Source organism: Oncorhynchus masou, chromosome 29 (assembly GCF_036934945.1).
Source record: "Oncorhynchus masou masou isolate Uvic2021 chromosome 29, UVic_Omas_1.1, whole genome shotgun sequence".
Classification (NCBI taxonomy): Eukaryota; Metazoa; Chordata; class Actinopteri; order Salmoniformes; family Salmonidae; genus Oncorhynchus; species Oncorhynchus masou.
This window is the reverse complement of record NC_088240.1, coordinates 20,426,033-20,438,619: the sequence shown is the minus strand read 5'-3', so window position 1 is coordinate 20,438,619 and position 12,587 is coordinate 20,426,033. Positions and strand designations below refer to the sequence as shown.

Below are 12,587 nucleotides of genomic sequence, written 5' to 3'. Positions count from 1 at the left end.
CAGACCTCAGTGTGGGAGCTTCTTGTTTTAGTTTTTGTCTGTAGGCAGGTATCAGCAAAATGGAGTCGTGGTCAGCTTTTCCGAAAGGGGGGCGGGGCAGGGCCTTATATGCGTCGCGGAAGTTAGAGTAACAGTGATCCAAGGTTTTTCCACCCCTGGTTGCGCAATCGATATGCTGATAAAATTTAGGGAGTCTTGTTTTCAGATTAGCCTTGTTAAAATCCCCAGCAACAATGAATGCAGCCTCCGGGTAAATGGTTTCCAGTTTGCAAAGAGTTAAATAAAGTTTGTTCAGAGCCATCGATGTGTCTGCTTGGGGGGGGGATATATACGGCTGTGATTATAATCGAAGAGAATTCTCTTGGTAGATAATGCGGTCTACATTTGATTGTGAGGAATTCTAAATCAGGTGAACAGAAGGATTTGAGTTCCTGTATGTTTCTTTCATCGCACCATGTCTCGTTAGCCATAAGGCATACGCCCCCACCCCTCTTCTTACCAGAAAGGTGTTTGTTTCTGTCGGCGCGATGCGTGGAGAAACCCGTTGGCTGCACCGCTTCGGATAGCGTCTCTCCAGTGAGCCATGTTTCCGTGAAGCACAGAACGTTACAGTCTCTGATGTCCCTCTGGAATGCTACCCTTGCTCGGATTTCATCAACCTTGTTGTCAAGAGACTGGACATTGGCAAGAAGAATGCTAGGGAGTGGTGCACGGTGTGCCCGTCTCCGGAGTCTGACCAGAAGACCGCCTCGTTTCCCTCTTTTTCGGAGTCGTTTTTTTGGGTCGCTGCATGCGATCCATTCCGTTGTCCTGTTTGTAAGGCAGAACACAGGATCCGCGTCGCGAAAAACATATTCTTGGTCGTACTGATGGTGAGTTGACGCTGATCTTATATACAGTAGTTCTTCTCGACTGTATGTAATGAAACCTAAGATGACCTGGGGTACTAATGTAAGAAATAACACGTAAAAAAAATCAAAAAACTGCATAGTTTCCTAGGAACGCGAAGCGAGGCGGCCATCTCTGTTGGCGCCGGAAGTGCATTTTTGTGTTTTACCTTTTTGCAAAGCATCTTGAAGTTGCAGAAAGTTGCACCAGTGTTGTGATCATATTTTATACAACAAAATATTGAATGATATGAGTAAGATATTCAACAATTAATTACATTTAATTTGAATATATTATTAGCCCTGGCATTTTCATCAACTGTGCCTCTTTTTGTTTTACAGAGCCCAGCTAGAGAACGAGAAGAGAAAACGAGAGCATGCAGAGAAGGAGAGGGCGAAGATAGAGAAGGAGAAGGACGAGCTTGTCGAGAGGCTCAGACAGATTGAGCAACAGACGCTAAAGGCCCAGAAAGGTATCTACAGTTGAAGTTGGAAGTTTACATACACCTTAGCCAAATACATTTAAACTCACAATTCCCTGTATTTGGTCAGTTAGGATCACCACTTTATTTTAAGAATGTGAAATGTCAGAATAATAGTAGAGAATTATTTCTTTCAGCTTTTATTTCTTTCATCATATTCCCAGTGGGTCAGAAGTTTACATACACTCAATTAGTATTTGGTAGCAATGCCTTTAATTGTTTAACTTGGGTGAAACGTTTCGGGTAGCCTTCCACAAGCTTCCCACCATAAGTTGGGTGAATTTTGGTCCATTTCACCTGACAAAGCTGGTGTAACTGAGTCAGGTTTGTAGGCCTCCTTGCACACACTTTTTCAGTTCTGCCCACAAATGTTCTATAGGATTGAGGTCAGGGCTTTGTGATGGCCACTCCAATACCTTGACTTTGTTGTCCTTAAGCCATTTTGCCACAACTTTGGAAGTATGCTTGGGGTCATTGTCCATTTGGAAGACCAATTTGCGACCAAGCTTTAACTTCCTGACTGATGTCTTGAGATGTTGCTTCAATATATCCACATAATTTTCCTTCCTCATGATGCCGTCTATTTTGTGAAGTGCACCAGTCCCTCCTGCAGCAAAGCACTCCCACAACATGATGCTGCCAACCCTGTGCTTCACGGATGGGATGGTGTTCTTTGGCTTGCAAGCCTCCCCCGTTTTCCTCCAAACATAATGATGGTCATTATGGCCAAACAGTTCTATTTTTGTTTCATCAGACCAGAGGACATTTCTCCAAAAAGTACGATCTTTGTCCTCATGTGCAGTTGCAAACCATAGTCTGGGTTTTGGTTTTGGAGCAGTGGCTTCTTCCTTGCTGAGTGGCCATTCAGGTGTCGATATAGGACTTGTTTTACTGTGGATATAGATACTTTTGTGCCTGTTTCCTCCAGCATCTTCACAAGGTCCTTTGCTGCTGTTCTGGGATTGATTTGCACTTTGATTTGCACAAGTACGTTCATATCTAGGAGACAGAACGCGTTTCCTTCCTGAGCGTTATGACAGCTGTGTGGTCCCATGGTGTTAATACTTGCGTATTATTGTATGTACAGATGAACATGATACCTTCAGGTGTTTGGAAATTGCTCCCAAGGATGAACCAGACTTGTGGAGGTCTACAATTGTTTTTCCTGAGGTCTTGGCTGATTTCTTTTGATTTTCCCATGATGTCAAGCAAAGAGGTGCTGAATTTGAAGGTAGGCTTTGAAATACATCCACAGGTACACCTCCAATTATGTCAATTAGCCTATCAGAAGCTTCTAAAGCCATGCAATCCCTTTCTGGAATTTCACAAGCTGTTTAAAGGCACAGTCAACTTAGTGTATGTAAACTTTTGACCCACTGGAATTGTCATACAGTTAACTTATAAGTGAAATAGTCTGTCTGTTAACATTTGTTGGACAAATTACTTGTGTCATGCACAAATTAGATGTTCTAACCGACTTGCAAACTATAGTTTGTTAACAAGAAATTTGTGGAGTGGTTGAAAAATTAGTTTTAACCTCTCTAGGCTAGGGGCGGTATTTTCCCGTCCAGATGAAAAGCGTGCCCAAAGTAAACTGCCTGCTACTCAGGCCCAGAAGCTAGGATATGCATATTAATTTAACAGAACTTATTTGGCAGGCGAAACCCCGAGGACAAACCATCTAGGATTTTTTGTTGTTGTTGAGGTGAGTGTTTTCAATGTTTTTTCTATGTGGATCTAGATTTCTAAGGCACTTGCTTGCAGTTCCTATCGCTTCCACTGGATCTCAACAGTCTTTAGAAATTGGTTGATGTTTTTCCTTTGTGTAATGAAGAAGTAGGGCTTTTCAGAACGAGGGTTGAGTCTAGTGTACTGTTGTGGTTGGGGCGCATGACCTGAAGCTCGCACCACTTTGTTTTTATCCGCTATTGAACACAGTTTATCCCGTCTTAAATTGTATTGAATATTTACGTTAAAAACAACCTAAAGTTGTATTAGGAAAGTTGTTTGAACAAAGATTACAGGTAACTTGTTAGACATTTTGAAGTCATGTTGAGCGAGTTGGAACCAATGTTTTTCCGTATCAAACGCGCCAAATAAATGGACATTTTGGAGATCTAACGATATAATCGATATAAACGAACAAAATTACAATTTTTGATGTTTATGGGACATATTGGAGTGCCAACAGAAGAAGTTCTTCAAAGGTAAGGCATGAATTATATCGTTATTTCTGAGTTTTGTGTTGCGTCTGGCTGGATAAAATATTATTGTCTGTGTTTGTTTGTTGGGGTGCTGTCCTCAGATAATAGCATGGTTTGCTTTCGCCGTAAAGCCTTTTTGAAATCTGACACTGTGGCTGGATTGTCAAAGCTTTAAAGCTTTAATTTGGTGTATTGCACTTGTGATTGTATGAAAGTTAAATATTTCTAATAAATTAATTTGAATTTGGCGCTCTGCCATTTCACCGGATGTTGTCAAATTGATCCCGTTAATGGGATTTGATCCCTAAGAAGTTTTAATGACTCCAACCTAAGTGTATGTAAACTTCTGACAAGCGCATGAACATTACACACTTACATGCATGCATTAGACATGCGCGCACACACACTTACATGCATGCATTACACACGCGCGCACACACACTTACATGCATGCATTACACACGCGCACACACACTTACATTACATAAATGCACACAAATTACATGCACATGCATTACACACACACCAGCAACGGATACAACTTCAGAGGAACAATGTAAATGGGACTGATCATCTCACTTATTTTACATGTCATAGGTTATCATGCAACCAACACCCTGGAGTAACACTTACACCCGCTGTAGTTCACAGCTGATGTTCAGACATGTTCACATGCTATAGTACGCAACACTGGGATTTGCACACTAGCTCTTATTAGGAGGAGTGAGGAATGGGCTATCATTTAGAGACCATAGAAGGACTGTTAGCTGTTTTATCATGTTACAGGGAGGGGGACATGAACATTCATTCTCTATAGTGTTGGCCCTAGCACCACGGCTGTCATAACCGAAAAGGACAGAACACACCTGGTGGGTATTTACATAGTGAACGGCTGGAGGGAGAGAGTTAGCTACAGCCCTGAAATCCCCAGCAGATCTAATGAATCACTGCAGAGCCATTCTGTTGGTAAAAGACAGGAGTTTGCTTAGCTAATATAAAAAATGATTTGATCCTGAAAGGGCCATTCCAATCAGAATGATTGATTTCTACAGAATGTTGCCTCTAGAAATGCTCTCATCAAATATAGGTCGGGCCTTTCTCAGAGGTATCTCCCTATATAAACATTTGTGTTCCAGATTATTGGGAGATTATTCAAGTCCTCTTGTGTTTCATGAGATGAATGTGTGTCTGGAAAGATGGGTGCTGTAATGAACACGATGGGAGACAGAGAGCTGGTTTCAAGAGCAGGGTGCAGCAGGTGTTTATTTGTAAAGGACCACAGGAGGTGGCAGGTAGCTGGGTCCAGGGGCAGGCAGAAGGTCATACACAGGGGGTCCAAAAAGGCAACAGTACAAGCAGGGAAAGACTAGTAACGTCATCCGGGAGATCAGGCAATAACAGGAAATCCGATAGGCTAAAGTACAGGCAGGGAATAGGCAAAAGGCGTCATTAGTGAGGCAGGCAAAAACAGAATTCAAGTAATTGGGATCTGGTGAGTGGGCTGCGTTCAGGAGAGTGGGCTGCGTTCAGGGGATCTATGTATTTGTGAGTTGGAAGCAAACGCTATAGGTGCGACTCTAACTAAGATCTGATTATATTTGTTATACAGTACATTGTTGCGTGTGTGTGTGTGTGTGTGTGTGTGTGCACTCATACAGAGCTGGAGGAGCAGACACGCAGGGCCCTGGAGTTGGACCAGGAGAGGAAGAGAGCGAAGGAGGAGGCGGAAAGGTTGGAGGGAGAGAGACAGGCAGCTGAGGAGGCCAAGGCAGCGCTGGCTAAACAGTCCGCTGACCAGATGAAGAACCAGGAACAACTGGTAACACTTCACCACTTTCGATCAGGGTCCCGTTAACATACTTTCAGTGCATCCTTCTTTCCTTCCTTCCTTGAAGAAATCACTGATTTTATATTAAATGATTGATGAATGCAATATAATAGACACCCTACTCGACTTCCTATTGATTGATTACCTGAAGGAAGGATGTACATATACCTACTGTAGACAGGTATACAGCAATTCTCTAAGCCATCGGTCTCTTCTGGATTGTCCAACACACTAAAACCTTTGTAAACACTCTAACCTACAACATATCTGCACTGTACCTGCTAAATTATTATCACATCAATACCTATGGTTCTATGTAAATGAGTGACACTGACTTACCTCTTGTAAACACCTCCCTTGCTTACAGAAAATGTATGGATGCTTTTACGACATGCATTCCAAAGGTGATTTGGTTATTCCTCATGGTATTTAACCTGGAATCCCATAGCTCTGCTAATGGCTTACAGCTCCAAATGACTGACAGTAGGCTTATTGCTCATGTAGCTGTTTCCACATCAAATTTGATTGGTCACATATACATATTTAGCAGATGTTATTGCGGGTGTAGCAAAATGCTTGTAACAAAATGCTGGTGAGTTACCACTGCTCTACCACCGCTCTAATATCTAAAAGTTATTTCCGGCTTTATGTAATAATGCAAAGGATGCGTTCTGAGCTACAGTAATAAGGTGTGAAATAACATCCCCAAAAAGTACTGCCAAGTTGGTAGAGTTACGAGTGATACGGAGAGAGGGAGACAATAAGCCAAAGAGACTAGACACCTTGTCATTGGGTGTAGGGAAATAACATTTATACAGTGTTGGAATGCCCTGAGGCAGTAACCTTTAAGATAAAAGGAGATACTTAGTCAGTTGTACAACTGAATGCATTCAACTGTAATGTGTCTTCCGCATTTTACCCAACCCATCAAAATCAGAGAGGTGCTGAAGGCTGCCTTAATCAACATCCATGTCATCAGTGCCCGGGGAACAGTGGGTTAACTGCCTTGCTTGGGGATTTGATCCAGCAACCTTTCAGTTACTGGCCCAACGCTCCTACCCGCCAGGCTACCTGCCTATTTTGCAATGATAAGTAAATATAATCTCTGGGTGCTGACAGATATCTGAGGTGTTAATGTGCAGACAGCGTGCCCCAGGGGAAGTTCTCTGCTCTCACCACCCCCCACTCTCTCTTTGGTATTTCAAAGAATATTTAATGGGTGCTATTACATGGTTAACAGTACTCACCATGAAACCATGTGTCAATTACATTTTCATAAACCTCATGGGCGCCATGGTCAGCTCTTGCAGTCTGGTGGCCAGTGTGTTGGTGTGTATGTCTGACAGAAGAGTGCTTTGTGCTTGTCTCTCGCAGGCCGCTGAGCTAGGAGAATTCACTGCCAAAATCGCTCTGCTTGAAGAGGCCAAGAGGAAGAAGGAAGAGGAGGCGACTGAATGGCAACACAAAGTAACGGCTACCTCGCTCTGATCCAGTGGCAGCTGCTGAGGGAAGGATGGATCATAATAATGTCTGGAATAGAGTTCATAGAATGGTATCAAACATAAACATATGGTTTTCATGTGTTTGATACCATTCCATTCACTCCATTCCAGCCAAAACACTCAGTTCCAGCCATTATTATGAGCCGTCCCCAGCAGCCTCCACTGCTCTGCCCCCTGGGACTGACACATAAGTAATAGTGTCTGTATCCAAATGTGTGGGGCTGTATGCCCTCAAACCAAATAATTTAACAGCATTCATAAGATCTAATGTACACTGAACAAAAATTTAAAGGCAACATGTACAGTGTTGGTCCCATGTTCCTTGAGCTGAAATAAAATATCCCAGAAATGTTCCATATGCACAAAAAGCTTATTTCTCTCATTGTGTGCACAAATGTATTTATATCCCTGTTAGTGAGCATTTCGCCTTTGCCAAGATTATCCATCCACCTGATAGGTGTGGCATATCAAGAAGCTGATTAAACAGCATTATCTTTACACAGGTGCACCTTGTGCTGGGGACAATAAAAGGCCACTTTAATAGGTGCAGTTTTGTCACATGCCACAGTTGTCTCAAATTTTGAGGGAGCACGCAATTGGCATGCTGACCGCAGGAATGTCCACCAAAACTGTTGCCAGAGAATTTAATGTTAATTTCTCTACCATAAGCCCGCTTTTAACATCATTTTAGAGAATTTGGCCATGCGTCCAACCGGCCTCACAACCGCAGACCACATGTATGGCATTGTGTGGGTGAACAGAGTGCCCCATGGTAGAGGTGGCGTTATGGTATGGGCAGGCATAAGCTATAGAACACGATTGCATTTTATTGATAGCAATTTGAATGCATAGAGATACCGTGATGAGATCCTGAGGCCCATTGTCGTACGCTGCCATCACCTCATGTTTCAGCATGGCCCCATGTCGCAAGGATCTGTAAACTATTCCTAGAAGCTAAATATGTCCCAGTTCTTCCATGAACTGCATACTCACCAGGATTGTCACCCATTGAACATGCTCTGGATCTACATGTACGTCAGTATGCTCTAGTTCCCCTCCCAATATCCAACAATTTAGCACAGCCATTGAAGAGGACTGGGACAACATTTTACAGGCCACAATCAACAGCCTGATCAACTCTATGTAAAGGAGAGGAGTCACGCTGCATGAGGCAAATAGGGGTCACACCAGATACTGACTGGTTTTCTGATCCACGCCCCTACCTCTTTTTAAGGTATCTGTGACCAACAGATGCATATCTGTATTCCCAGTCATGTGAAATCCATAGTGAATTTATTTCAATTGACTGATTTCCTTATATGAACTGTAACTCAGTAAAATCTTTGAAATTGTAGCATGTTGCCTTTGTATTTTTGTTCAGTATATGTATGAGTAAGAGCTGAGTTTTTTAAATTGTGTGCCAGAACAATATGATTTTAAGATGTTATTGTGTCCCTTATTTGCATGTTAACCCCTAGTTTACTATGTGTGTGTCTGCGTGAGTGTTTTATTGTTTTTGGAAAGTCTCTGGTCTACTCAGGTCCCACACCGACAAGCACTTTAAATACAAGTGTCCCTGTCTTTTGACAAAGTTGTCTTGAAGTGTGTGTGTGTGTGTGTGTGTGTGTGTGTGTGTGTGTGTGTGTGTGTGTGTGTGTGTGTGTGTGTGTGTGTGTGTGTGTGTGTGTGTGTGTGTGTGTGTGTGTGTGTGTGTGTGTGTGTGTGTGTGTGTGTGTGTAAGCAATAATGTTTTTGTGTTTCCTGTTCCAAATAGAATATTGAAATGTGTCAGTACTGTATGATTGTTATATATGATACAATAGATGAGTAGTTTATTGAACACCAAGTGACAAACAGTTATTCCCACATTAACCCTCCCGCCAGGCCATCTCAGCCCAGGAAGACCTGGAAAAGACTAAAGAGGAGCTGAAGTATGTGATGTCATCACCCCCGGCGCCGGAGCACGATGAACAAGATGAGACGAACGCAGAGGGCAGTACCGAGCTGCACAGTGACGGGGTCACCAGCCACCGCAGCGAGGAGGAACGTGTCACAGAGGCCCAGAAGAACGAACGCGTCAAGAAACAGCTGCAGGTAGAGGCTCAGGAAGACGTGGCCTCACATCATTAGGATGGATAGACCCATACAGGCTCAACAAGATAAAAATCAAATACTGTTTTATTGGTCACACGCATATTTAGCAGATGTTATTGTCGGTGTAGCAAAATGCTTGTAGCTATCAACTGCAAAAAAATGTAGGGTTATGTTTAGGCCTAGGGCTAGTGTTGGGGTCAGTAGATCAACAGTTTGCTGATAATATGTTGAACAATACACCATCTGTCTGCAACTGTCAAAATGAAGTGTTCTCTGCTTTCCCCTCTCCCTCTTTGTCAGGCTCTGAGTTCAGAGTTGGCTCAGGCGAGGGACGACACCAAGAAGACCCAGAATGACATGCTACATGCGGAGAATGTGAAGGCTGGGAGGGACAAGTACAAAACCCTGCGCCAGATCCGACAGGGCAACACCAAGCAGCGCATTGACGAGTTCGAGTCCATGTAAGAGTCAGCACCCTCCCACCCTCACATTGCCATGACAACAGCTCACTTTCTTGGATAGCCGACCCTGCTCGTTCCCACCCCGTTCCCCCAAATCCGTACTTGCAAAAAGGCCAGAGGTGTGTGGATTCAATGTCCCACCCACTACTCCTTGCCAAAGCTCTGCCCACTAGCGGTTGGCCAATCAAACCGCTCCATGCTTAGAGCTCCACCCAACCACATCTGGAATCATCCAATCTGGAATGACAAGCAACATATCCTGCCGAAATGAACTTCTCTTTGAGCAAAGGATAATTGAACCCTTGCATGTCTGATGTAAGAATGGATTTTTTTAAAATAATGTAGAGAGAAATTAGCGAATATCTTGCTTTTATTGAGAGAATTGCCATTTGTAGTTTTTTGATGTTGTTGACAAGCATGTATGTAAAGCTTTAAATATCGTACCTTACTTTTTTTTGTTTGTGATCAAGTATTTAAATGGTTTTCTTAAACTGCCTTATTTGTCTTATTTCATTTACATTACTTTAGTTTTGGTTTCACATTTAACTGTGGTGAGTTAGCTGTGCTCTAGTCATGGGTCAGCTGATGTTGAACCAGTGGTTTAATTCCTTCAGAATTTGAACACAGGTTTTTATTTGTCCCTTCAAACCTATACGTTTGTGTTATTCACAGTCCATTGACGGTTTTGTTAACATATATTTTGGTCCACAATAAAGAATCCATGTATATTTCTTACTTCCAGTCAGTTAAAGTATTTATCCCAGGTTGGATGAGGGTGGAATGGGAGGCAGGCAGCAGGTCAATATTATATGGACTGAGTGGTATGAGGAACTGTTTATTTTGAACATTCCAGATGAATCACCTTCCAGGCATTTTAAGAATGAGTGAAGGGAAAATAACCATAAAACCACCTGAGACATTTTAGTGGTCTAAATCATGGTTTTGACACTAAGGTTATGTAACAAATGATCTGTCTAGCTCCTCCTACAACTGGTAAAACAGTCTCTCGTCTAGACCGACGGGTTGCCTCCCACAATATAACCAATGTTCCAGTCTGGGAAATCTAAGACTAGGTAAAATAGTAATGTCAACTGTGTTATCCTGAAATGTCAACCAAAGTACAGTATGTACTATATGTACTGACCTCTTCTAGATGTGAAATCATTTAAGTGAAACCTAAATGGTGGTAATCCTTCCAAAGTACATGTGTAGTGTTGTGGATGACAACAAACCAGGTTATTCATTCAACTTCATCACCACAGTAAATGGAACAACTGTTTTGATTTTAAATTTAATTTCAGATGTTGGAGTTTATTTATGTACGCGTCTTCAGACATTCCGTTCAGTATGACAATAATAATAAAAAAATAGATATAAAAGTTGTGAAGAATATTTCAGGTAGGCCTATTTGAATTGACATGCAAAAGTGGAGGAAAGTCTAGCATTATTATCATGATGTTGAAATGATGAGCTTCTTATTAAGTGTCATTAACCTGTCATCCCATTCAGTGTAGGCTAGAGTACATGTCTGACATATGCCCCCGAGTGTTGAAATGATGAGCTTCTTATTAAGTGTCATTAACCTGTCATCCCATTCAGTGTAGGCTAGAGTACATGTCTGACATATGCCCCCCGAGTGTTGAAATGATGAGCTTCTTATTAAGTGTCATTAACCTGTCATCCCATTCAGTGTAGGCTAGAGTACATGTCTGACATATGCCCCCCGAGTGTTGAAATGATGAGCTTCTTATTAAGTGTCATTAACCTGTCATCCCATTCAGTGTAGGCTAGAGTACATGTCTGACATATGCCCCCCGAGTGTTGAAATTCCATTATCACATGATACACACATGCCTCACTAGCATCCTACTGTATCTAAATTAACCTGAGAACAATTTAGGCAGCAAACCCATTCCTTTCCCCCTGAAAAAGACTCATTGTCACCACCTTCAGTAAGGCTTTATTGCTTTATTATTCATAACTCATAAGGAGTCAACATTTTCCATTTGGCCTCAGTTCCCTGAATCAGCAAGTAAGACTGCTACACATGCTAGAGTGTTATAAAGAGTCACGTGCTCTGGGGTTACGGTACTTAAAGCTCATTGTTTTAACATGCGTTGCCCCCCCCCCATTCACATACTGTACAGTCACTAAGGCAAGAACATCATATCAGGTCACAGTTCTCCATTTTCCTCCATTACATTTTGGCTTGAAAATGACCCATGTTGACCTGTGAAGAGAGGATCATCATAATACATATATAACATAGGCTAACCCTCAACAATCATTTTGCCAATTGCTTTGGTCCCTGACGGAATACTGCATCCCAACCTTATTTTTCACACTTTTATAAGGCATTTATTAGATTTAACAGTTTTATTGTAGCACAAATTATGTTGGATTTAAAGCATAACAGGGATGAATATTTAAATAAATTATACATGGTATTTGGAGAAGTGTCTGACAAACTGTTTTTTAAACCTGAATTGTAGGCCTTGGATACAGACGGACACAATGAAACAAACAGTCGAATAGAATAATGTACTAACCAGTCAGATAAAATAAAATTAACCAAATTCCAAAATGATAAAAAAATTGGTGGAAGAAATTCAACCAAGAACTGTATACAAAAACCAGCACATATACCACAGGAGGTTGGTGGCACCTTTATTGGGGAGGACAGCCTCATGGTAATGGCTGGAGCAGATTAAGTGGAATGGTATCAAATACATGATTTCCATGTTTGATGCCATTCCATTTACTCAATCCAGCCATCATTAGGAGCCGTCCTTCCCTCAGCAGCCTCCACTGACATACAGTATACATACACTGTCTGCAAACCGAACAAACCAAACCGAACAAGTCATCTTATCAAAGGGTGTTTCATTATAGCAGAGATTAACAGTAGAGTACAGCACAGGCCATATCCAGTGACACTGAGGAAAACCACCCAAACAATTCCCCTCAAATATCTTAATGCTGATAAAAAAATTAAAAACATCACACAGAATTCCAAAAACATCTCTTTAAAAAATCTGAACATGGAAAAATATTACATTTTTTAACTGAACATGGTTCAGACTATCATCAGATGTGGTTAAAAGAAGCACAATGCCATGTAGAGGCATT

At 41.9% G+C, this 12,587-nt stretch overlaps 1 protein-coding gene across 1 annotated transcript in view; it reads left to right on the top strand.

Moving 5' to 3' along the window:
- LOC135519148 (radixin) overlaps positions 1-10,193 on the top strand; it is a 61,311-nt gene extending 51,118 nt beyond the window's left edge. The window contains exons 10-14 of the mRNA XM_064944224.1: positions 1,230-1,360; positions 5,232-5,392; positions 6,776-6,868; positions 8,788-8,997; positions 9,298-10,193. Of these exons, the coding sequence (XP_064800296.1) occupies positions 1,230-1,360; positions 5,232-5,392; positions 6,776-6,868; positions 8,788-8,997; positions 9,298-9,462 (760 nt within the window). The 3' untranslated portion in view covers positions 9,463-10,193. The remainder of the gene's footprint in view (positions 1-1,229; positions 1,361-5,231; positions 5,393-6,775; positions 6,869-8,787; positions 8,998-9,297) is intronic.
- Positions 10,194-12,587: the final 2,394 nt, after the last annotated feature.